This window comes from Tubulanus polymorphus, chromosome 1 (genome assembly GCF_964204645.1).
Source record: "Tubulanus polymorphus chromosome 1, tnTubPoly1.2, whole genome shotgun sequence".
Lineage (NCBI taxonomy): Eukaryota > Metazoa > Nemertea > Palaeonemertea > Tubulaniformes > Tubulanidae > Tubulanus > Tubulanus polymorphus.
In genome coordinates, this window is record NC_134025.1 from 26,125,181 (window position 1) to 26,150,976 (window position 25,796).

The 25,796-nt window shown below is 35.2% G+C and overlaps 2 protein-coding genes across 7 annotated transcripts; both read right to left on the reverse strand.

The window, feature by feature from the left end:
* Positions 1-2,834: 2,834 nt before the first annotated feature.
* Positions 2,835-10,023, reverse strand: LOC141901387 (uncharacterized). Of its 2 annotated transcripts, XM_074788598.1 has the most exons (12): positions 9,873-10,023; positions 8,667-8,834; positions 8,393-8,419; positions 6,397-7,650; positions 6,130-6,196; positions 5,763-5,870; positions 5,240-5,469; positions 4,828-5,072; positions 4,561-4,712; positions 4,327-4,454; positions 4,133-4,219; positions 2,835-4,015 (listed from the first exon to the last, which is right to left on the reverse strand). In XM_074788598.1, exons 1-12 carry the CDS (start codon positions 9,972-9,974, stop codon positions 3,956-3,958), a joined length of 2,628 nt encoding a protein of 875 aa, XP_074644699.1. In that variant the 5' UTR covers positions 9,975-10,023; the 3' UTR covers positions 2,835-3,955. The 2 variants fall into 2 exon arrangements, with proteins under 2 accessions (XP_074644699.1, XP_074644706.1); XM_074788605.1 differs by lacking the exon at positions 8,393-8,419.
* Positions 10,024-10,471: 448 nt separating this feature from the next.
* Positions 10,472-25,322, reverse strand: LOC141914792 (uncharacterized). Of its 5 annotated transcripts, none has more exons than XM_074806092.1 (16): positions 25,201-25,322; positions 24,561-24,693; positions 24,206-24,235; positions 23,949-24,126; positions 16,101-16,864; positions 15,836-16,018; positions 15,358-15,544; positions 15,089-15,264; positions 14,727-15,000; positions 14,504-14,647; positions 13,506-13,616; positions 12,923-13,126; positions 12,488-12,730; positions 12,275-12,407; positions 11,961-12,191; positions 10,472-11,888 (listed from the first exon to the last, which is right to left on the reverse strand). In XM_074806092.1, the coding sequence occupies exons 2-16, from the start codon at positions 24,663-24,665 to the stop codon at positions 11,825-11,827; spliced, it is 3,027 nt and encodes a 1,008-aa protein (XP_074662193.1). In that variant the 5' UTR covers positions 24,666-24,693; positions 25,201-25,322; the 3' UTR covers positions 10,472-11,824. The 5 variants fall into 5 exon arrangements, with proteins under 5 accessions (XP_074662193.1, XP_074662194.1, XP_074662195.1 ...); XM_074806093.1 differs by lacking the exon at positions 25,201-25,322 and adding an exon at positions 24,912-24,927; XM_074806094.1 differs by lacking the exons at positions 23,949-24,126; positions 24,206-24,235; positions 24,561-24,693; positions 25,201-25,322 and adding exons at positions 18,409-18,644; positions 18,939-18,982.
* Positions 25,323-25,796: the final 474 nt, after the last annotated feature.

The following is a 25,796-nucleotide window of genomic DNA, read 5'->3' on the forward strand; positions in this document are numbered from 1 at the left end:
TCCCGAGGAGCTTCACCCGACTTCCAGGAAACGAAATACAGGCCTTTTATGGCATTACGGCAGCCATTCAAAACAGCAACAAGAAATTCTCCAAATATCAAGTTGGCTCAAATTACTAGTAATTTACCAAATCTATCTGATGCATGAGAATGTCAATAACATAAGCTCTTCATGCAAATCTCAACAATTATGCAATTTTGATGATACAGCTTGGTTATCTACGTGACAAGCTAGCATTAGAACTGTCAGCCGCAATATTCAACCGACTACCCCTAAAAAAACCTTGTATTCTTAATGGCCTAATTATGAGTTGCATATTTGTTTTCGTTTCGTAATTACTGCGCAAAATCGTGCAGGGATATTTTGTAGGTGAACGATTTTCTATCACATTTGATAGGAATTTTATTGATACGGCTGATCGATATTAAACGCCAAACATGTAAGTGAACGTGTCAAAACTGTTTGAAATAACAGCAATTGATGAAGCCAGTTGATGCTAGCGATATGAAATGAATGAATACATTATAATTGTATAGTGATATGAACAGTGAAGTCTCATGGGCCTGATTTACAAAAAACCTAACGGAGTGACCATCTGGTTCTTATGAAAATTCAATTACCAAGTATATTCTTGTTAAGCCTTTTCTGATCCAATTGGACTTTTTATTCAATACTGTTGTAAATAGCTATTTACATACATTTGCTTTTAAAATCTAGTGTCGAGAGCCTGTTTTGAAGGCCTAATGAGAATCTGTTGAATCTACATTCATTACAACTAAATATTCAATCATCAAAACACACTATGATCTCTTATGCCAGAATAAAGGATCCAGCTGAGTTCAGTTCTGGATCTAATTAATTTATATATTTTCATTAATCAGTTATCAGTTACCTTTTCTCTTGCTCCTCAATCTTCGACATCGTTTGCCGGTACTCTTTGAATGATGCATTTCTATTTTAATAATCAAGTCAGAACCAATCCATCATAATTCCGTATTTAAGCTTAAAATACATAAATGAAAAGTCATTTCTAAAAGTCTAGGCACAAAAATTGCTTTAAAATGCGGTGATCTATGACCAAGTGAGGATTAGGTTGCTAATCAATAAACTACTGACACAGGGAATAATATTGTAATAGAGATTTCATTTTGAATAATAATGGAAATCGATCTGTACGTGTATTGAATATTAGATTCTTAATCATAAGACTAATATGAAATATGAAATTAAGGGTCCTGATACCTCCAGAAGCCTGTGGAATAATATGTAGTTTTAGGCCTGCTCTTTCTTGATCTTTCTTTTTAAACAGTTTCATCGTTGTAGCAATATCCGTAGATAAAGACGCTTACCTAAACCCATACTGTAGTAATAAACTAACCTTATTAGATTTTTGATACTAAATCAAAGAAAATATAGCTTGATGTTAGTGCAGACACGAACAGTTACCCACTGCGTACATCCATAGCTCAATAACATTATGTAGTTAGCAATGAGTCAAATGGATGAAGAGGTCTAGCGAAAGATGGACCATCTCGATTGATGTAAAGAATCCTGAATTAAAATCGTCACAACATATCTGTTATACATTACACGACGCTTCGTACACTTACCAGCTTCATTCATATATATCCATATGTCTCTCCTACTGTTCTATGTCATAGTTCAGCTTTTTATTCCTGCATCACTGGGAAACTGGCGAGCTAACATAAATTTGCACATTCTGACATCGGTAAATGTGCCAGACGCCATCTATCCTGGATGCATTAATGAGAGTCAACTCGCTTGCCATTTGAAGTCGTTCATTAGATGATCTCTAGGGAATGGGGTATTTAGTGATTCAGATCTGTATCCATCTATCATTAATGTCGTTAGTGTTGCTGTCTTGCTAGTTAGGCAATGACGCGCCTTAAAATAAACAAATTAAAATAAAGTATTAGCAGTACTGGTAATTTTTTAACGCAAATTTTTGCCCAAAAATTTGCCAATTTTAAGTCCCTATATTTTGCATTTGTGGCCCATAGGATATGAATTATTTCGTTATCAATTCTTTCGTTCATTAGCTGTAGGTCTACCAAGAACTCCAATAGGCTTTTACTAGTCCTTAATCTTTCAGTTGCGGAGTCAAATGGTACTATGGTACTCGGGTGGTCAAAATAGATTTTTTTCTGGAGTTATGGTACCGGTAGACCAAATCCGTTTCATTTTTCTTGCTTGTGGAAAACTGGGGATCCAGGCTTCTGACTTTCATCACTCAAAATTTTTAGTTTGTTCTACGGTAAATTCCTAAAATCTTAAAAGGGCATAGGCCTGAATATCGTTAAGAGGAAAATCTCCGTAAAGCAAGGCCAAGGGCACTATGCTATTTGTTTCAATATGTTCGTTGACACGAATTCAGTACAAAGCTACAGTACCGTATCGGGTACCGGGTCGTATCTTCTACTAATCAGCATACCATCAGTTAGTTACCTAATTAATTAGTTGCCTAATTATTGGTGGGGTAAGCTTTTATAATCGGATGGGCCTGTGAAACTAAAACCAGACAGGTTACTGACTAACCATCACCGTACATCAGCATACCATTATCATGGTCATTCCATCCCTTACGAGTAACAATAAAGACAGTGCGGCCTCCTTTATTTTTTTCCCAGGTTAAACGAATACACGGGGAATATTTTAAAGAGATATTTCAGTCTAAAATTGTAAACTAAGGAGGACTGAAAGTGGATTCAGTAAGCCATAATAAACTTTGGACCCTGTCGGTAGCCAAACAACAGCTTATCAATGCCTGAGCAAGGATACATTAACAAAAACATTTCAAAATTCATATTATCCTTTTATTGCGTAATAAGTGATCAACAAACAAGTTAACAAGTTTTCATTTTACATTAGAACAAAAGATTTCTTAACACAATTATCTCACATATTTACAAATACTGTAAATAAAATGCATCCTGGTTGTATCTTGAGACGAATCACCACAGTGATAAATCAATATATCCCCACTAAACTAAATTACAGATGCGTTTTGTATATTCATGTACTTCTAAGTAAAACTAAAACTACGTATGTATGGCAGTATAGCTTTCAATGAATTTACAAACAGAACATATGGAACAACTATAGGACCCATGTGTAAGAAATTAGAAAATATTTTCTATTAGCAGGCTGAATAGTGACAATGCATATGAATTAAAATCTCAATTTAGTACATGATTCTAGCATTTAGTCACTACACAACCACGTCATTTCTTTTCAACGTCATCATCACAACTAGAGATTACTGATGACAATATTTTTTTCGGCAATACACATCAGATCGTACAGAATTTACACATCACTGCTTCATATATATAAAACTATAGTGATAATACAAGGTACTACAACAATACTGAGCTTAAGAACCACTGAACACATAATGGAAATTTGAATACTGAAATAGTTGCATTTTGGCTCAATCAGTTTAAAATTTTATACAGGAATCACAAAAATCTAAACATAATGCAAAATGGCTTCATTTCACCAGTTTATATCCTATAACAATATTCCCTAAAGAGAGCACATAAAAATTACTAACTTTTTCATTGTAACTGCTCCAGACAGACATAGAAAAGCCTCATTTCACATCCATATTTACTTAACCGGCAACAACTGATATTCTACAAACACACCTCGAGATGTTTTTCTTACAACTACATCATACTGCTCATATTCTAGAGCAATTCTAAGCAATCCACAATACAAAAAACGTTTCATTAATTTGAAAACTGTAAAATCAATTATTGTCTCAACAAATAAGATGTGTATTTTATCTATAATTTGTAATGTCTTCAAAGAAATTTAACCAAAGCAAAATACAAATATAATCAAGATAAATTGACGATGACAGCAAATATGAACATCTAGTGATTGCAGACTGATGAAGTAAACAATATCAGTTAATGACACACCTCTACACTCAACACACTGGCATAGGAATAGTTAAGTGGGCTTTATATGCACATACTACAAGTTTCACCTGAAATGATAAAAATGGAAAGTGAAAAATGGTATCCAACTGCCTATACACACCTTAACAGTCAGTCAGGCAAGATAAATCCTATTATGAATCAGATCTGTAGAAATAATAACTTACTCGTGTATTCTGCGCCTGAGCCAACACTATATGTAATTCATTTTTTCCATTATGAAGCGGACTAAAAGTCATCACAAAGTTACCATCCTGTAGTCAAATAAGATTTCTCAAATGTAAAGCTATTCACTTTATGAAACACACCGATATACGAGTAACTGAACAACTCAAAATCATTGAATACATATCGCAGTTACCTCTGTAAGGGGTGCCTGCACAACACCATTCAGGATGACTGATTTTACGGCACACGAACCTTGGAAGCGACATTTCATATCCTGACCTGCAATTCTAGTATGGGCCAAGAACAAAAGTGTACCAACCCCTGCAAAAGAATACTAAACGGTCAGATTCATCAAATCATAAATATCAAATAAGGTATCTAATGGAGAAAGAAAACATTTGTGTAAAGGAATTGATAATACACTTACCTGGAACAGTCGGCTGTAATTCATGCTTGAAGTTAATGAATAATGACTCCGATTCATTGATAGCTAAACATTGTATGGGGAACAGTGGGTGTAATAATTTAGCTGCGTTATTCACAGTTACATTCACCTGACTCTCGAATGCCATGGACAGTCTGAAAAATGAGTGAGAATTATCGCATACTTTCATAATAAATCGGATAATAGTATTAGCAATCCATAGAAATGCACACATGACTATCAAGATCCATACACAGCCGATATACTTACTTTTTAATATGCGATACAATCATATCATGAATATCCTGATTTTTCATCAGTTTAGCTAGTTTTGCAGCAGTCATATCGTTTGGTCCATTTGCCGCGAAGTTCGCACCACTCTCGAGCAGTAGTTTCGTGATTTGTTTGTAACCGCGTTTAACAGCTTTCATCAACGCCGTTTCACCGGTCGAAGAGTGAACACAGTTCGCATGGGCATTGAGTTGAAGCAGCAGAGATACAGTACAAACATGACCCTACAAAAAACCAACAATATCCACACAATAAGAGGGTACAGTTGAGGTTTAAATTGAAGAATTTTATGATTTAGCTTCTTATCCACTAGTTTACATCTGAAGTATAGTCTAATTCATAAGGGATCTTGAAATTCTAATGGTCTGACTTCTTTAATTCAATTACGTACATGCTCACAAGCGTGCATAAGAGCGGTCATGCCGTTTTTTTGTTGGGAATTTATATGCGCTCCATTGGTTGACAGCGTTTCAATGATATCGTCGAAACCTTGCTGAGCAGCTATCATCATCAACGTCATTCCGGTATTATCCGTGTTCTCCAGGTTTAGAGCACAACCACTCCGCAGCGCTTGTTCCACTTTCATATAATCACCGGACTTCACGGCATACTTAAATTCACCTGTGATTATAATCAAATAACGAATGAAATCATTGGTTCAAACACATCTGCTGCCAGGATTCATGCTTCTAGGTATATCCAGGTTACAGCGATCAATATGGTGTGATGAGAGAATACCATAGTAAATCATCCGACAAAACTGACTAATGATAATCAGCTATCCAAAAGCCAAACGATCATGAACTAGCTGCAGTTTCAAATTATGTAGTGAACAGCATTTGAAGAGATGAATTTACACATTCGTAACATTATCAGTCAATACATATTATTATAGCATTCATTACAACCCTTACTGTTCGTTAGTTCTATTGGTGGAGGCCTCTGAGATATTCTTTCAGTCTCCTGTCGATCCCATTCATCAATATCAACATCTTCCAGTTCGTATTTAAAGCTTTCATAATCTGCAATCAAATCAGACAACTGAAATAATTCACATGTTCGATTCGCTCATGTGATGCGGGAACAAGGGGTACATCAACGGTTTCTAGATATCGGGAATTCAGAAAATACATATATAAATAGAGGAGCTGATTTCGAACTGTTACAAATATCCATTCATAGATATTCAGCTCAGCAGTAGTGATTCATATAACAGTAATTGCATGCGAAGCAATTTCTTAGAATAAGATCAATTGCAGAACGAACTACTTGAATACATACCCCTGTCATCGTTGTCAACCAAATCAAATAGATTGGTCGTCGGCTTAATGTGTTCTAAATTGGTTTCCTAGGAATGAAAATGTCAAATTCAACCACGTCGCATTCAGCAATTCTATCTTAACAAACAGCATTTTTAAAATCCCTGTTTCCCCGACAAGATTCAGAATATTGATACTTAGCTTTTAGAGTAATAAATACTGTGGCTAGGAGCTTAACAGATAGGTTTCAGTGCGGAAATATCTTAATGACATTGAAATGAAGACTTACCAAAAATGGGTCTTCCTGTTGAAGCCACTCTTGTTCAACATCTTTAATTTTGTTCTGGTGTTCAGATTTTGAGGTAATGCTCGTTGATCGTTTCTCAATTTTACTGCTTTTCTTTATGTCTTTTGCGGCTGATAGAATGCCTTCCTTTTTCATTGACTTAATCTTTTCTTCTTTATCGATGGAAGCCCGGCGAGATTTCTTTTTCTCCTGCAATTTATCCTTTTCAGGCAAAGTCGCCGACGATTCGGCAACTGTTGCACTATTACTCACTGGCACTTTTATAACCAACGAAGAATGATCATTAGTAGAGCTTTTACTTTCCGTGGATTTATGATCAGATTTTCCTTTCTGCTTTGAGAATGACAAAGTTTTTACGGAATCCAAAGTTTTCTTTGATATCAGGGATTTATTATTAGATTGCTTGTCGACTTTTGATTTGTCAATTTTGTCAACAGACGTGGTGCTATGGTTTTTGGTATTTTTACTATCAGTTGACATGAATGAACTGAACAGTCCGCCACTGCTGCGCGATTTATTTGACGTTGATTTCATCATAGAACTGTGGGTTGAGCTTTTCTCGTCATCTTTTACTGGTTTACTTAGAGTTACAGTGATAGAACTGTTTGTTTTAGACTTTTTAGTTATAAATGTAGGCAGATCGTTATCAGAGTTGGAAATACTGGCGACACTACTATTACTTCCATTAGAACTTTCATCACATTTAGCAGTTTTTGTATCAGCATTATCTAATTTACTGGATGCAGAGAAATCACTGGTAATCTTGCCGATATTAGATTCCGATGTTGTTTTTGAAATCGGCGTACTTAAATCTGCCACTTTTTTCTCTTGATTTTCCGATTTAGATTTTAGAGATTCTGCATTGGATTTCTCCGGAGCCGGCGGCGAATCATCATTTTTATTTTTCTTTGAGTCTGATTTACTGCTCTTTTCACTGGTGTCCTTCGACGAAGAACCCGAACTCACGCTATCAACGCTCTTGCGTTGTTTCTTCTTCGCGGAATTTCCTTTATCGGCGACGCGTTTGCGTTTTGGTTCAGATCTTTGCTCCGAGTCGCTCAAAATTTCGTCATCCTTTCCACCGCCCTCTTTAAGATTAGTCGGCCTCGCCGCGCGTCCTTTTACTTTCGAATACATATCACATTCGAACACGTTGATCTTGCCGTCTTTTAAATCCTCCCAGAACGTATCCTTCAGGGTCGTTTCGTCATCTTCTATGTATTCAAACTTCGGTCCCTGTAATATACGTAGAACTGAAATTCAATCTCAGCAGCTGAATGATTGTCATTTCTATCACTGACAAGGGAAAACCAAAATGGCACATCTCTAATAACTATGCATACTTGAGCATTTCTGATATATCTCATTACCCGTAAATGAAAAATGTTTAAAAACATAAATACTGTATTCTCTGAGGTATATCCCCGCTGGCAACGTACCAAAATATAACTTCTTACAATAGGTTCATAGAATATCTTATAGCCTAACTGGCGAATTTGATAAAAACTATTACCGCAAATGGAGGCTCTTGCCTGAGAGAATACAAAATATTAAAATAAACACAACTGTCTATTAAACAAAATAAGTTTACCTGAATCGAATTTGATTCCTATAAAAGTGAAATAACCTAGCTACATTTGGAATACAGAGGTTTAATGGTATATGATGGCATTATGATGAAATCGCAATATACGACACAATCCTCTGTACGACTCATGCAATATGCCTGATAAGTAACAGAAGTTTGTACAGATTGTAATTCAGCGATCATACAGAAAATTCTTATTTTGACATTAAGCCAAATTTAATCCGAGTAATCCATTTTCCAACAGAGGCGGTTATATTTGAATTCATCTATCCGTCACAATAGCGAATCCAATTCTATGATATATAGCCTATTTAGATCAAGGTTAATCTAAAATCAATTTTACAACAAAATTTTTTTTAGTACAACAAGCAACATAGAAAAAGTGCAAACCTTAGCAATTGATGATTTCTTTTTATCCTGAAATATAAAACTGAGGAATAATTGCACATGCATAAAGCAACAAAGAATGAAATAAGGTGCTGTGAGAAGACACTATTAGAAAAGCCTAGATGAGTGCAATGCAGCCGCCCACAGCGAAGTCGAAGTAACGGCATCATTTCAGAAATAGTTCCACCACCCCATCAATACAAGACATAGCTTAACCAGGTCCAGAGCCAAACATGGGTTTACATATCATAAAATATGCAAGATATATTTTACTGACCGACATTCTTCTTTTCACGGCTTCATCTTTCTTCTTCTTAGCTTTTTCCTGCTGTTGCTTTTTATAAGCGTCAATCATGTCAACGCAGCTCATAAGATTTTCGTAAGGTTCCCAGGTATCATAGCTCGGGTTGTAGCCTTCCCAACGAACTTTGTACATTTCCTTACCCTGAAATGTGAAAAAAATTGTTTATCAAATAAGAATAGATCACTCCAAAAAGTAAATGTTTTTATTGCATAAGCTCCAAAATCCAACAAACCATTAAAGCCTACTCCAATCAATTTAGCCTATTGAAATTCAAAATTGACTTAAGGCCTAATCTAATTTAGTAGGTTCAAGGGATGATTGGTTTCAGATTCAGTTTGGCAACATTTTCTGTTTCTGTTAATATACATTGCTGAAACAAAATTTGGTATCTAAGTGAAAAAGGACTTGACAATCGGGGCGGATCTAGTCAGTTACCTGCCTGTGGTTTAGTTTCACGATCGAATATTTTCAAAGCCCAACCGATTATCAAAGCTTACCACCAATGATTAGGTAACTAACTAGGGCGGATCCAGCCTAACGCTACTACCGCTTGAGCAGTACTCACGAATGCAGAAGTGCCCTTCTATTTTTCAAGTTCTGGTAATTAACAAAACATGGTCAATTTAAATGAGAATAATCGACAATGTGTAAACTTCTTATTCCTTCTTAATGATTTTTCTTAAACATGTCAAAATGTCATATTCTGTCGATGCAGAGAAGGACTTGATGCCCCAAATTGACTCAGATTGCATCTCGGAGCCCAAAAAATTTAAAATTTTCTATGACATAGGTGCCTTTCTACAGCCGAGCAGTCAGTAGGCTGACTCAAAAACCTTGACTAGATCCATCCCTGGTGATCTAAAACTTTGGTTTGCTTAGCGATGGTAGCTTCAAATTTTTTTTTTCCAAAAAAGGCTGTTCACAATTCATTGATAATTCAGTTTCGATAATTCATATTTCACAAATGAATAAATAATTGAATGACATATGATGAAAACAAGATCAGTTATCTTTTGTGGGATTGTATGCTTCTGAAAAAAAGTCAAGTAAGCCAGCTGCTACAAAATGAAAGTATCTGACAGGGATCTAAGAATAAGATAGAGCACTCAGCTAAGCCTGGAGCCTGGCACACACAGCGGAGGATAACTGTTAATAACAATCAGAACAAAATAATCTTACATCGATCGTTGATATTCCGACTATTTTCTCTACTTCAAAAATATCTTCGTTGTCATCTTCTTCCTCATCCTCACTCGATTTAGGATCGTTTTCAATTTCCATTTTCGTCTTAGAACTAGTAGAACCACTGACATCAATTCCCTCTTCGAATTCGGCCATTGTATCGACGGGTCTACATATGCGCGGGTGAAAGAGGTTGTATGAATATTGGGTACAATTCTAATATTCTATCATTGGTAAGCAGGTATTATTACAAATGATAGGTAATTTCATTTTTACGATTTTATTTGATAATAATACAAATTTTTATGTCTAAGAGTCAGATTTTGTAACATTTTTTGCAGTAAATAATAAAACGCATTATCATTGTCAATAGTGGACTAACCCATAATAAACATGACCTAGATAGTAATTAGATCATATGGTTAGGTGGCAGCACTTTCTAGTGTTATCCAAAATAAATCTTATCGGGAAAATGTCTCATTAATAAAACTGTCCTCGTGATAAAGGTGTGATGGAAAAAATCCCTTCGTGATAGATACGATACCAATAGCAACAAAAACAAAAAACTACAATAAGCACCATTTCAGTATCAAATATTGATTTATTTTTCACTTTTCATCTATACAGAATCCTATTTAGTTCTTAAAACATAATGAGTTACTATATCAATTCACATGGACAATACATAGGGGGCTTGTTTTCAAACAATACCACATCTTACAAAATAAGACAACAAAATATAAAACACAAAAACTAAATCGATTCTCCTTGCCAAAAATTACATCAAAGGCAAAGTTGCAATATCATACAAACTTTCAACCTTTTTTACGAAAATTGATTAATTTCATACATGATCATCAATGCAAAAACGAAAAGTACCATTCCAAGCACTGGAAACTGACAAGGAGAACATACACAGTATCAAATGGAATTTGCTGACGCTAAATTATTAAAAAGACAAAATGAAGTACAAAGTTATGTTTTATCAAATATTAACATGGAAAATTATCAGACCTGATTTTGTGGAATGTTTCTATCGTATTAATACAGCACATATATATTAATAATAAACATAAACGTTGATAAATATTATTAAATAAGAGTTTAATGTACATCATGGTAAACACATATCACAAATTGCTTCTAGATATAAAGTGAAAAAAAAATGATGCAAAATGTCCACTATGAATTCAATAAGGACGGATATCAGATTTCATTTTACAAAACTTGCAACAATTTCAACAGTTCTGAATTAGATCTAAGTCAGATTAAGTTCAATTTCTTTGAAACTCGATAGCCAAAAAGTTCAATTTCTAACTCACAACTGTGAAACCGGGTCCTGTAATCATTTGGAATGTTAACTTATATAATTGTAGCTTATTCAATTTATTTTCTCTTCAACTTAAGTTTGTGACTGACTAGGCAAATATTTTGCCGAATTTTGCATAGTGTGCCTAGGGATGCGATGCAAATTTTCTAGTTGCCAAATCGACTTGCACGAATCAAACATACTGACGATTATCTTCCAATTCTTAATCAGTGATTGTCAATTCACCCTGTGAGTGCCACCTTTACTGAATAAATACAGTAAAACAATACTCATGAATCATGCGATCCATTTCATCAGCGTATCAGTTGTTTTCACCAAAGTCACCTAAATGTGTCAACCTTGGTCATACCAAAGAAATTTGCCTAGTCTGTAACAAGCTCTTAGAGGTAGGGATATATAGACATTTGCCAGAATAAAGAGGACCATTCAAAAATAGATAAAATCATTTCTATAGAGACATTTCATTTTGTCTGTAATTATTTACACTAGTTATCTATTGGTTCTATGTTCAAGGAAAGACAACTTATATCTATATATACTTTATATACCGGGTATATATATATATTACTTAGATCATTTCAAATCTACTCTATAAAAAAGTTAAATTATACCCCCAAGTTTAGTACTGAGCCCATGCCATAACCACTTTGTTGAAAGTCACGAAGACACCTTTGTTCGGTTTGCTGAAATAGAAAATATACAATTGATCAGCTTGGAAAAATGATTGTAAGCCTAGCTCATTTTCAGATTCTTACCATGAAAAATATCTGACATTGTTATAGGTTCCATCATGTTTACCATCTTCATTTTCCAGTTCTAATCCAAGATATGTATCATCTCTACCAGGGAGGTGTCCAACAAATCTTACCAATCCACGGCTAATCTGACCTGTTTGACGAGAGAATTTCACAATCGAGCCTAGTTGCACATCTGCTGGACTCCTCGGAACGTATGGCCGTTTACCAGATGTTGAAAGTTTACTTTCTCTGAAACATGAAAAGAAAATATTCTAGAACCAATGCTTACAAGTCTCTCGGAAGGTTAGGTAAACTCATATAACCATACATACCTTGGAGATGTGATTAAACTCTTGTTATGCTGTGTTGCAACTGGTTTCGGACTGACACTTCGAAAACCAACTGGTGATAAAACACGAGGTGACAATGGTGGTGATGAAGCAGATCTTCTCTTGCTATGAGATGCTACAAATAAAATGATTAAAAATCACACCAATGTATAGCTACTACTACACTGCCGTTACAATATATAAAACGAAACTTACATCGGGTGCGTAAATGTTTAGTGGGAATACCAATTTCTCGTTCAACTTCGCTTAGAATCGACGATGTGGAATTCCCATCATCGTCATCATCTTCATAGTTTTTCAGGTTAAAGCTGTCTGTGAGATTTGTTCTTGGTAACGGTCGACTGCCTTCAAAATTTTCATTATGAGTTGAACGCGGCGATCGAACGTGAACGTCATCAACAACGCGGTAACTTGTTCGACCATTACTCATTGCATGACCTGCAATATTATGAAAGGTTTTTAGATAATAGGCTAAAAGATGTAGTTATGTAGCACTTTTTCACATTTAGGGAGCAATGAATGAGCCAATTCCAACTGAAGAAAGAGTGGAAGAAAGTCAATACGCTTGCTTGATTAGAATGGTTATGGTACAACTGTAGGTTAGGTAGTTAACGAATAACGCAATTGTACCTCTAGGTTTAATTGGAGGCATCTTCTGGTTGGTACCAGAACGCGTTGATGGTGGATAGGGATAACGTTTTGGATATTCCGCTAACTCATTATCATTAAAATCAATCGGTTCAAACATTCGCGTGAAGAGATTTGATGTAAGGAATGCTGTTGAGTCACTTCGGTCAGTAAGTAATTGTTCACCTTTCGCGTCTAAAGTATCAACTGAAAGGAACATTGTGCAAACCATAAACCATACATGTATAACATAGAACATCAGTGCTAAAATATGACAACAAATTTGCGTACATAAAATCCCCATAAATTTGCTAAACTAACTGTGTAACATAATAATATCGTCACTATTTATTCCCCCTGTGAGTGGTGATTTGGTTCATTTGTTTCAATTAAAAGAACGAAAAGCGCATTAAAATAAAACAATGAATTCCAGAGGGTAACTAACAGTAACTAAGTGAGTACATAGACAACAAATATGTGTACTTGTTTCACAATGAGACATGCATAAAACCGCCCTATATATGTGAACCTTACATATCGAATAAATGGTACTACATTGTATATGCATAAATACAAACTAACTCACTTTCATCAAGGTTGAGATTTCTTCTAGCTCTACTAGCACCGGCACTTCGCAATTGGTTGTTGAAGTGTGAATAACTCGGGTATGGTTCAGCATCAGTTAAATCATCACCATCTAAGATATACAAAAACACAATGTACTAATTTGACAAGTGGAAAATGTGATCAATTCATTTTGATAATGGATTTTATAGAGTTACCAGTCAAATGGCAACGAAAGTAACTGTATTCAATTCAGACTATATAATCAAAGAAGTAATGACCACATGAAACTGATACTAAATGAAATTATCCGGTGAATGTAAGCTACATATTTCATTGGAATAACATGCATTTAACGTATGTAACCTAAGGACACAAGCTTAACACGCAAACATACATACATATAGAGCACACAAATAAGGAATTATACCAGCAAGACAAAGCATTAAATATTCATTCAATAGCCAACATTACATGCGTTTGCTTGAATTGACTGTTATTTTGCCATACCTACTGAACCATGAAATATTCAGTCACAGTAAGCTCTCCATAACACGAAACATAGCAACAGTCCCTTAAAAACTCACTCCATACCTAGACGGTATATACACCGCTTTATCACAAAAAGCCTAGTTTAAACATTATTCTCTATGCTTCAAAAGGCCTTCTACAATTCATGAATATAATAACAGCAGACACAAGACTTCAAGTGAATGCAAATGAATGATCTCATTAATGCACTGCAATGCTATACTCTGTCAGGAAGCCATCAAAAACAGTAACATTAAACTCTATTCTTACCAACTAAACTAATATGCTAAATGGCGCAACGTATCCAGGAATGAAGTTACCGGTAGATTAATTTCGCATAGCCTTTCAATAGTACCACCTAAGTTTATGTAGCTACTGGCAACCATTGAATATGCAGCAATGACAGATAACGCTTAGCACTCTCACATATACACACACGCACATTTTGTACATGAAGATTAAAATGAAAAGAGTATTTATTTGTCGTACCTGCCATATTGCTTGTTAAGTTGTGAGACTTTTGGCCATCATATATAGTGCTTTCCGTCGCATAAGTTCGATTATCCTCTAAATACTTTTCAACTTTCTTCACACGATCAGAACTATCCGCTAAACTTTCAACTGGTGCCATACCTAAAAACCATGCGCAATTAACCATTAAAATCTGACGATTATCAAGAATAATGATGGCAACAGCAATCACGTGACTTACTAGATCTTTCAAATTTCTCCTTTGAAATTCTTTCTTGGTTGATCGAATTATGGTAGCCATTTGTCAAAGCAGACGCATCATGTTTAACTGCTCTTCTTTCGGCGCGTAATCGTAGCTCGGTTAACTGATCTCTTAATTTCAAATTTTCTTCATTCAGTTCACTATTTCTGTCACGCAATGCTCTCATATCAACGCGTAGCAATTTCATCTCTTCTCTCATACGATCTGAGGAATCATTGAGGTATTGAGTGCTTTTCTTCTTTAAATCTCGTATCTATAAAATCGAAGACAAGAATCCTGTGTTAACATCTAATCAAAGAAGCGATTGAAGGAAAAAAGTTACATAAGAATTAAAATTGTACCTGTTCAGCGAGATATTGATTCTCTGCTTGTACATCTTCAATGTTCATTGAATTAGCAGTTCTCAGACCATCATTCTCTTGAGTTAATTCTGCAATCTTCTTTTCTAGAGCGCTGAATTCTAATGCAGCGCTTTCATGCGCTTCTTGTAAATCCTGAACTTGGCTGCGTAATTCCTCTGCAAATTTAGTAGTTTCATAGATGAGTATCAATAATTACAATCGATAATCGATAATCAAGATTAAGAAGGCTTTATTGTCATAATGCTAACCATTTTTACGTTTCAAAGCATTTGGATTATCGGGTGAATATCTATCGATAGAATTGTTGGATTCGCCAGAGTCAGATTGTCTTTGTTCTGATTGTAATCTATCGAGTTCAGCCTTCAATTTTATCACTTCTGTAGCCAGTGTTTCCTTCTCGGCGATCACTCTGTTGTAACTACTCTCGTCTTGATGCTGAAAAATAAAAGCATTCATAATGAATCGTACAGATCTTATCTATGTTAGGAAATAAAATGTTTTATGAGAGCCAGCGTAGTTTATCTATCACGTGATCGTTTCTGTTAGTATTCTATCAGTTCACATTTGAGTTCATTAATCTAAAGAATTACAATTAGCTTACTCCATCCATTCTCAGTAATATCCTGATGGAATATGAATAGAGTCAGTTTTGGAACATACTTCTACTGACAGCAATGAATTATTAACTCAATATCATAGTTTTCCGATAGAAGTGAAAGTACGTACTGTAGTCAAAGCCGGTTTCCGCCTTTCTCTGTCAACTTCACGCATAAGGACACTGTTTTCAGCTTCAAGGTCTTGAATCTGATGTTGCAATTTTGTGACTTCGATATCTTGATCTTCTAAACGTTGATTCGCGTTGAACAACTCACTTTCAAGGAATTCAACTCGTTTTTCAACAGTCGTTCTCTGTAATCATATAAAAATCAATCACTATTTGAGGAGGTTATTCTCGGTATAACAAAAGCAATAAAGATACAGCGATTCTTACCTCAATGGGTGTAGGTGCATGAAAAGCATCTCCATTTGCTACTTTTGGAGTCAGAGTGCGCGCAGAACTATGTGTTGACAAAGATGTTCTTGATGTAATTAATGGCGATTTCATGTTTGGTGGTAATCCAGCGTTTGAACGATTATAAGTGTCCGGTGTCATACTTCTATCATCATAAGGGGTATATTTAGCAGGTGTAGTTGGTGTTGGATTGCTGTGACTGCTACCCACTCGATAAAACGGCACATCTGAATTGATCGGTGCATTCAGTACTTGTTCGCTCGCGTATTTCACATATTCGGGTTCGGGTTTCTTCAACTTTTCGCTATGATATTTACTGTTAACCGGTAAATCGCCTTGTGACGACGAATGACTACGCGGACTCATTTTCGGATGATTTTCGCTAGTCCTACTACCCGTACTTCCTAACCGATCGATGCTGCCACCGAACCTATCTGCACTTTTGTAAATCGCCGAAGAAAGGTGTGGACTCTGTTGAGGAGAAATCCGATCATAACTTCCAGCCCTGTGCCCACGCAGCGATCCATTAGAGGCATGCACGGGTGAAGAAGCAGTCTTCTCAATTATCATTTCATTTAGTTGTTCAGCAGATCCTGATTTATGCATTTGTTTCTGCAGAAGTGCCTCGATTTTTGACGAATGCTTAATAGCTGCCATCGCACTGCTACTCTCACGAGGATTTCTTAACATCGCTTCGTCTTCTTCAACATCAGGCGCTACCTTATAACTTCCTTCATCTGGATCTAAAAAATTCAAAATTTTCGAATCGATTATTGGCCTGTTGCAATATATTTTCAGTGAGCGCCAGTGATAGTTTACTCATAATATATAGGTTATCAAAAAAAAAATATTTGAAATTTTTTCGTAGTCAAGTGCCTGATAGTCCTAACATTTTGATAAGCTATATCAATTTATATAGCTATTCTAGAATCCAAGCAAATATAGATAAAAATTTTCCCCGAGACACCAAAAAGGTAAATCACCACCTTTGTCCGGTTTTCGCAATTTTTCAATACCGATACACACATCCGTAGACGAACAAATAACACTGATTTCTGTATTTCTGATACTTTCAAAATATCTCTCCATCATTTTGCGAACTTCCATCAGATACAACCGGGCACATAGTAATAATAATACATGCTTGTATAGGTGGATTCTCATTAGGTATTCATTTATCGACCTTCTCGGTTAACTTTACTCACATTGTTCATTCATTCATTCATTCATTCATTAAGCCGTTCATCAATTCGGTCCAATATAATGTAGCATTTCTATGTTTCTATATATAAAGCTAGCAAGTGATCATTGTTAAGAAGATCATTGTCAAGAGAAATTGACTGTACGCGATATATTCCTATATTCAGATTCTACTGTTTAGATCTATGATTCACCAGGCCACGGACATTTTATATGAAAATCAGCAAGGGGGCTTTCCTGGTTCGATTCAATGTATGAACTGAGGTTAAATCATCCAATAACACAAAATGTCACTGCGGTTACAGGTGAGATACACTGTAATAAACTCAGGAGTCTGATCAATGCTCAGTTGTTATCGTTTGCACCTGTTAGAAAAGTGAAATCAGGACAAAAATTTATTATGTCCACTACAGAATTTCGATACATTATCGTTCGAACTTTCATGAATCAAAAATAAACGTTGTTATGAATGTGATAACAAAAAACTTGAAGAAGTGAATAAAATAGAAGTTGGATATTTTACCGTTATCTAATTCATAAGAATACTGTCCTAACATCGTTTTATCTCCCTGTATATATCCAGAAATGGTATGTTTTCAACATGTAAATACCGAGCTAATGTCTTTACAGAACAAGTATTGGTGTATCCATATGAATATAGACACCCTGTAGGAAATGTTCATTCACCCATTTACCTGTTATACACGAATGCTAGAAAACAAGACTGAAATCTGTTTTTGGGAATTCACTCATGCATAAAAATCAGACATACCAACCACGCACAATACAGAAGTTATTAACAGAATTTCAATAGCATACAATGCCCCATTTCAGATATTTAATGCCAATTACTGCGATATTTAATTACCTCTTTTGAAAAGAAATATTTTGAATCGGGTGTAACAAATTTATGATCGTTACACATATCATTGAATGAACTGTTTGTGTTGGCTACATAACAAAAACAAAAGATCCTTAGAAATTATCCATTCGTTTACGGTAACTGTTTTTCCATTTTTCGAGTATAACAAATTTAAATCTATATTTTGAGAAAATTGTCGAAGAGCAAATACAGCATACACCTTACCATCGGATAGATATTCATCCGCGTCAACAAACTGAAATTGTACTACAGGACGCACGTACTGATGACTCGGTAACGATTGATAGATATTTTCCGTCACAATCGGATAATGTAGTTCTGGCAACACAGGTATTAAGATATCAGGATGAGTTGCCAGTCCGCAGGTACAATGAACCGGTACATTGCTAGCTGTTTTGTTACAATATGCGGGAATTGTAGTCATTTTTTTTCGATCGGAGCTAATCCATTCAATGAGTTACACTACGCTGATATCAGTCAAATAAAAGATTTTTCAAACAGAATTTTCAATACTTTCGTTATCAAGAATATTTCGCAAAATTTACAAATCAAATAATTGTGCTTGATTTTGATTCAACAGATTAAGAGAAATAATTAGCATACATAAAAAAATATATATTGTTTATAATTAGCAGAATTACGGTTATGGAATTGTAATTACACATAAATCAACATAATATATATTTGGTTATCATAATTAGATTATAAACTTTTTAAAGTAATAGATAACTGACTGATATCAAATATGATGACAGCAGCAGCAATAGACCAATACGCATAAAATCCTGAGACGATTGCTATACATTTTGCAGGCACACGTCGGCAGTATTCTACAGTACTTTCATTGCGAGCGAGACATGCATGAATAGACAACGCTAAACAACCAAATGCAAGCCAAAATAATTATTCATTCGTAACTTGTTCTGACTGGTTTGACAAAAAACTGTTTCCTATGTAGGACACTTTGACTGATCACTTCATAGGTAGTTTTAAGGGATCAGTTACCAAAAGAATTTAACTCAAAAGTCATTAGACAAATAAAGTCAAATTTCGTTCCTATAACAGGACATTACATTTTGTTATAAAGACATTACATTTTGTTATAAATTTTTTGTTAATTTCCCAACATTCGACTACTTAGTTCAAACATTTCAGATAAATGGCAGAGACCTAAAAATACCTGACAATGGTCTCTAGACATAGTTCAAAATGCTGTATCATTTGTTTCAAATTTTTGTTAATAAATTTCATTTAAAATCTTTTGAATTTGTAAACAGTGGGTATTACACATGATAAAGGCTAGAAAACAATCTTGGACTAAGAAACGCTCCCTCCAATAAACCCTAGTTTGATAAATCATAGAAAAACAGAATAATGGATACAACTTTTTTTCTATTTCTGAAAGAGATGTAGATGCTCTAATTCAGTTCCTAATTTTCCTTCATATTCTAAATGACCTACAGGTCTAAATATTTTTGATAGTTGAATGCCGAATAGTTAAAATGGAGGTTCCTCAATACATAAATAGGTAAGATTCAAGAATAGGGGACTAGTGGTTAGGTTTAGGTCATTATATATCATCATTACTTATTTGATTACTATCACTACATATATATTGCTATAGTCTCCTATTCTTGAATCGCACCCATAAATACATGTACATATAAACACAATTTTTAGTATAACATACCTGATGAAACAAGAGAGCCAAAAATTACATTAGTAAGAACACTAGCTGCTACAACTACACCGGTCATTACCACATTCACCTTGACTTAAAGACAGTTTTTAAAGCTCTAAGGAAGTGACTTGAGATATCTGAATCACATACTCCACACCGGTATGCACCAACATTCTTAAACAGCTAGAAATTCTAGAAGACGCTCATAAAAAATTTAATATGTACATTATTCTCGGAACAGCATATATATCGAATATCAAAACAGATATGCCTTACTCTCCGAGAAAGCCAACAATGAAATAAAATCGCCACGCATGAATAGGTTCAGATTAACACTCAGCAAGCAACCAATTCCTGTGGTTTACTTAATTGAGCACCAGAAGAGTTAATCCTATTACATCAGATCTGTTCAATGCATGTCAAAACATCGTAACAAATATTCATTAAAATCCTGTTTTCAAACATGATTCAACTAACATAAATCTTTATCTATGATACACTCATCTATCTCCCGTAGGCTATGTAAATGCTACAGGCTGATGGTTGTTGGTGACATTTTAATTGAGCTAGCTACAGGTGAAGTACAACACGCAAGGTAAATTTGGTACCATGACAACTACACTTTACAATAAGTATACGTTTCCCATTAATAATCGGATTCTAGCATCGAGAGAGAAATAGATTGGGTTTAACCGAGGGGGTATCGATTGAACAAACCTGTTTTCAAATGCTACACTTAAGCCAAATACATTCGAATCAAAAGCATTGATTCCGATTCAAAAACTATTTTGCACAAATTGTTCTGAAGACGAAAGTATTACAGAAGAAGTATAAAGTCTTACCCGAGTCCAGAAAGCAGATAATGTTTGGAATTCGATCTCATAGGCAACGAATATCTTTGAGATAGGATTCCATGAGTCCATTATAATTATTGTGGACAGTAGCATACAAGACATTATGCTTATTCAAATATTTACTTAGCCCCCTGAAAATTGAACTGGTCTTCTCTATTTGAACATTAGAAAAACAAATTTGTCCATTTACAACTGACCAAAGTCAATAATTCTAGCTCAAACATAGGTTAGTGGAGTTATACATTATGGGACTTTCAATTGGAGTTAGTTAACAAAGACTAAAACAATTGTGGCTTTTCGAATGTTTAATATGAACTATCGCCATCAAGCATCTAATAATTCCGAAGTCTCCTATGTGATGTATGAAAAGATACAGCGCTAACTTACCAATCTGAACCGTACTGATAATATCCTGAATATCATCAGTGGACTCTTCTTTCAAAGTTTCATCTGGGCCAATAATTTCCTTCACAGCATCAATTATTCCTTGCACTTCTTGTTCTTCACTTTCGGAATCAGCAGCTACAGCAACAGAGCCTTCATTCGCAGGATTACCATCATCAGAGCCTCCGGCAACAACAGTTACATCATCTTCCTCAATCTCAGAAACCTTTGCATCATGGATTATTGATGTAGCCACTGATGTCTCATCATCATTATTTTCTAAATCTTCAGTAATCGTGTCATCACATACAATTTGATTATTTCCAGGTTCAGGTGTTTTTATAGGTATATCTGATTCTGTTTGTGCTTCAATCTGCTCCTTCATTTCATCAGTTCCCATCACTGCACTGGCCTCAGATGACTCAGCTGGAACAGTTTCTACTGGTTCTTCAGCTTTATCAGGGGATTCGGAAGTTCCATTTACTTCAGTTGTTTCTTCATTATTTTCAGCAACAACCATATTATCACTTTCTGCAATAGATTCTGTTTTGGTTTCTTCATCGATTTCGCATGACTGATCTGGGGCATCTTCATTATCAACTTTTTCAGCCGGATCGTCAGGGCATTCAGAAGTTTCAAATTCCTCATTCTGTAGTTCACTTTCAGCAACAGCCAAGTTTGAACCATCTTCTATGACAATTGGTTCTGCGACAGCATCATCAGCATTTATGTCTGATTCAGGTTCAAGGTTTTCTATTTCTTTCACAGAATCTCCTTTTTCTTCTTCAACTGTCTGTCCCTCTGATTCTACTAATGAAATATTACCGGATGCTTGTGATACTTTTTCCCACGCAGCAAGGCGTGTTCCTGATGCTTGATCATCAGACTCACACTTGGTATTTTCCACCAGTTTCTGGATTTCCTCCGACTCAATACTATTTGAACTGACGTCCATAACTGGATTCGCTGTCATGCCGTTTATCGCCGCAACTTCTCGATCTTCGTCGGTAGTTGATTCAGACCTAACATCAACAGGTCTTATGTCTCCTACATCTGAAGTGTGTTGCGGCTTATCCAATTCAATCTCATCAGCTGCATCCATTATTTCCACTCTTATTCCCCTTAACACTTTGATTAGAAAATATATAAGTGAATGTAAGAACCGTGTGGTTTTTAATCTCAATAGGTCCGCATTTGGTGCTAACAATACAATATATGCCTTTGAGCCTCAATACACTCTCACACTGCACGTTGAGGCGTAACATAAACAAGACATTTTAGAAGAAAGAATACCGGTCTTACACCGCGATCGAACCTCGTATCAGAGCTTCATTCGCCACCCTAACAAATAATTTATAACCCTATCGATAATCTGCCGTTATTGTCACTAACAGACGTGTTATCTCATGTTTTCGTTCACTGTCACTTTAGCGTATTATACTAGTCGCGTTTCTGAGAACATAGAGCACCACAGACGTACACACAGTTTACGAGTTGTTTGCCAGCAGTGGTCTACCAATTCATAACCATAAAAATATTTATCTATTCAAGTGATAATATCTGCCGGTATATCCATACATCAATTATCGGCAGTTAGAACCGCTGTCTGTGTTGAATTCACACGGTTGTCAATTATCGATATGAATTGATAATCACCAATTGGTTTACCCAAGGGAACTATAATATGCAATGGCCTAAACTGCTAAGACAATTTCTAGAATATTACGCTGTTATCCTTTTTAAATCTCACGAATCGTTTTATGGCCAGAAGTAATACTACAATGAGGAGCTACAATGAGGAGAGCTGAATAGTTATGATCAACCATTAGACCAATAAATCCTGAGAAAAGTCACGACGACCATTCAACAGTGCCTTTTATTCGTATAAAAATGACACTTTCAAAACTAACTGCTTCAAGAGATAGTGCTTATGTCTAATAGAACAACGACTGTATAAATTTACTAGCTTAAAAGGCTACTCAATATGTACTCAATTAATGTCTAAGCCACTGTTTACCGGTTTTTGTAAGTTCCTGTGACCGCGTTATTGTCATCGGCAATGTTTTCGAATTAGAAATTTGTTGATAAATGCAAAAGGTTTCAAATTGAAATCATACGTAGGGTACCGATCATAAAGTAACAACACCATTATCCATAAACGTAAACCAAACCGGAAGATTGTATCCACAATACAAAGTGAATGAAGCTAAGTGAATGAAGCAGGCCGCTCATGCTCCCAACTCAACAATAAACTCATGACAATTGTCATGTAAATTAAGGTCCTTGAGACGAAAAGCAGCCAACAGCATCAGGTGAAGTTTATTAGGTTTCATTACGACTATTATTAGCGCAGATTAATAATTCAGCAATGTAAATAGGGAGCTGAATGAAATATGCTATGGTACTCTATGATGTTGTAACTGAAGGAGTTTTAAAGTAAAGTTGTGGTGATTTATATTACAGCTGTCTATGAGCGGGTATTCCTTTTAATGTCATTGCACTTATCATAAATGAGTTATACTACTTGATGTTAGTATTTTTACATGATAGCATCTAAACTATTCCAATTCATTAATAAGCACAGCAAAAATAGGTAAAAGCAAGTTAAGAATAAGATAAGATAGCTTACACTCTTCAGATCAAGGATTTGTTAGTTTTGATGCAAAAAATTATCTCACCTCTTTTTGTCAATATTGTCAAATTTCATCATCTATCAAAATGATAGGTAAGAAACACTGATCAAAACAAAACTATAGAATGATTAATGAACCTACCCGTATAAAATTAGTATTCTTTTCAATTTTCTGAGATTGTCATATTCTTACCTTCCTCCTTAATGACTAGATTCACTTCAAACGTAAAACTGTTTACGTGGAATGTTTCGACAGCGTACGAGACATCATCGATTAGCAGATGAGATGTATGACTTCCACAAGCAACAATCACTGGCAACGATTCGTAGATACCCTTAAATGAATTCCACGTCAGCGGTACATTCAACCCCTGTAAATTTAATAGAGTGACTCGGTACTTAAGCACGAAAGCTGTAATAAAGAAAGTATCTTCAAAGTTTCAAACTTACTCCAAATATAGTGGAATGCGTACTCGGTACCTGTAAATAGATTTAATAACTCATGTTAATCTATCATATGATTCATACCTAATATTCGAGTTTCTTTGCTCTAGAATCATTGATTATTTTGTATACGGGTGTTGCTCATGATGCTGTTTATTGATGATAAGCGTGGATTAACAATTTATGGGCAGCGACTTAAGATACTTTATATGAGAGCAAAAAATCAATGATGCAGTCGTGACAAAATGAGGAAATAGCTCCTCAATGCCTCCTAAGCATAATGATATAGGCCTAGGAATGTTCTCTGAAGAAAAACAAAGTGACAAATATAGGCCTCGAGAATGCATGAAATATTACTCACATGTAAGAAATCTCCTTCTAAATACAATACACCAGCATGAGTGCATACAGTTTTCGCCCAACGGAAAGTACAACTCACATGAGATCGGCGACAAGTGGGTAGCATATCCTTCTTGTATCAATTATAGAACATCCTTAAAGAACAAAGTACAGTATGAATTGTGAGAAAATTGTCAATTTCTCTTGCAGAAAATCTGTATTTTCATATACATTGATGTTCACACAATTTTAAGACATATAACTACAAGATCTGATAATTCCATCACGATTGAAGTTCCTGATTCATTATAGATAGAAAGTACTGTCTTTCTAGGTCTACTAGTAGGCTAATATCGAGTATCTCAATACAAACCAATGAGATAGAGAACAGTCAGGGAGAGCAAGGCCAGAGCCTTAGTGAAATGAGTGCTGCTGATGACCCAAATGAGATCTGTATCTGGAAGATAATCACACAGCATCCGTTACACCACCACTACCACAGCTATGGTAATCTCATCATCCCCACATCGAGCATTCATTACATACAGTCAATATGACAAAGCCATAGAGTTGAGATTTATTCATTTTTCCCGGAAAAAAAGTCTATTCTCATACAAAAAAAGCAAGACTGAAAAGAGAGGAGGGACGTCAGCTTAACTTACCCTGCAAAGATATGTGGTAAATACAATTACCGAGTCCAAAATTCGTTCACTGTCAAGCCTGAGGTCTCATTGACAAAAAGATTTTCGGGATAAAGCATATGTCAAAAATTCATAATCAGCCATCATACATGCGTAACATGCGGAAGTAAAGATGCTGATCACCTGCTAGTGAAAGTAAGTTCGAATCCCAATATTGCTCACGAAAACATATGCTAATTCCATAGGAAGTTTAATATTTTGTTAGAATATAATGATATATTGCGATTTGTAAAATAAATCATCTTTTAAAATTCGGGAAATGGATATTTACTAATAAAAAGTGAACGATAAAATTGGGATTCGAAGCGTTAGAATACTGAACGTACGCGGGAGTCTTTGAAATAACCCCCAGCGAATAGTGTTTGGCATCGACTAAAGTTAAAATTAATTGATGGCAAGGTGGTTATATCTATATCCTTAAATCTGATATAAAACCTATTAACATCGATTTGTATATTAATATAATCAAATATAACTTTTTAGATAAAAGAATTATCCAAATTTATTTTCAGATGATAAGGAAAATGTTAATATAACATTGCTCGTTTCAGAAGATT

Coding starts and splice junctions, on each gene's coding strand:
- LOC141901387 (XM_074788598.1), bottom strand. CDS start 9,974: ATGGAAATTGAAAACGATCCTAAATCGAGTGAGGATGAGGAAGAAGAT. Junction 5,470..5,762: donor ACCAATAGAACTAACGAACA/GTAAGGGTTGTA, acceptor TTATAATCACAG/GTGAATTTAAGTATGCCGTG. Junction 4,016..4,132: donor CTCAGGCGCAGAATACACGA/GTAAGTTATTAT, acceptor TTATCATTTCAG/GTGAAACTTGTAGTATGTGC.
- LOC141914792 (XM_074806091.1), bottom strand. CDS start 22,225: ATGGATGCAGCTGATGAGATTGAATTGGATAAGCCGCAACACACTTCA. Junction 15,545..15,835: donor GGAAACCGGCTTTGACTACA/GTACGTACTTTC, acceptor TTTATTTTTCAG/CATCAAGACGAGAGTAGTTA. Junction 12,731..12,922: donor GCCTCCAATTAAACCTAGAG/GTACAATTGCGT, acceptor ATAATATTGCAG/GTCATGCAATGAGTAATGGT.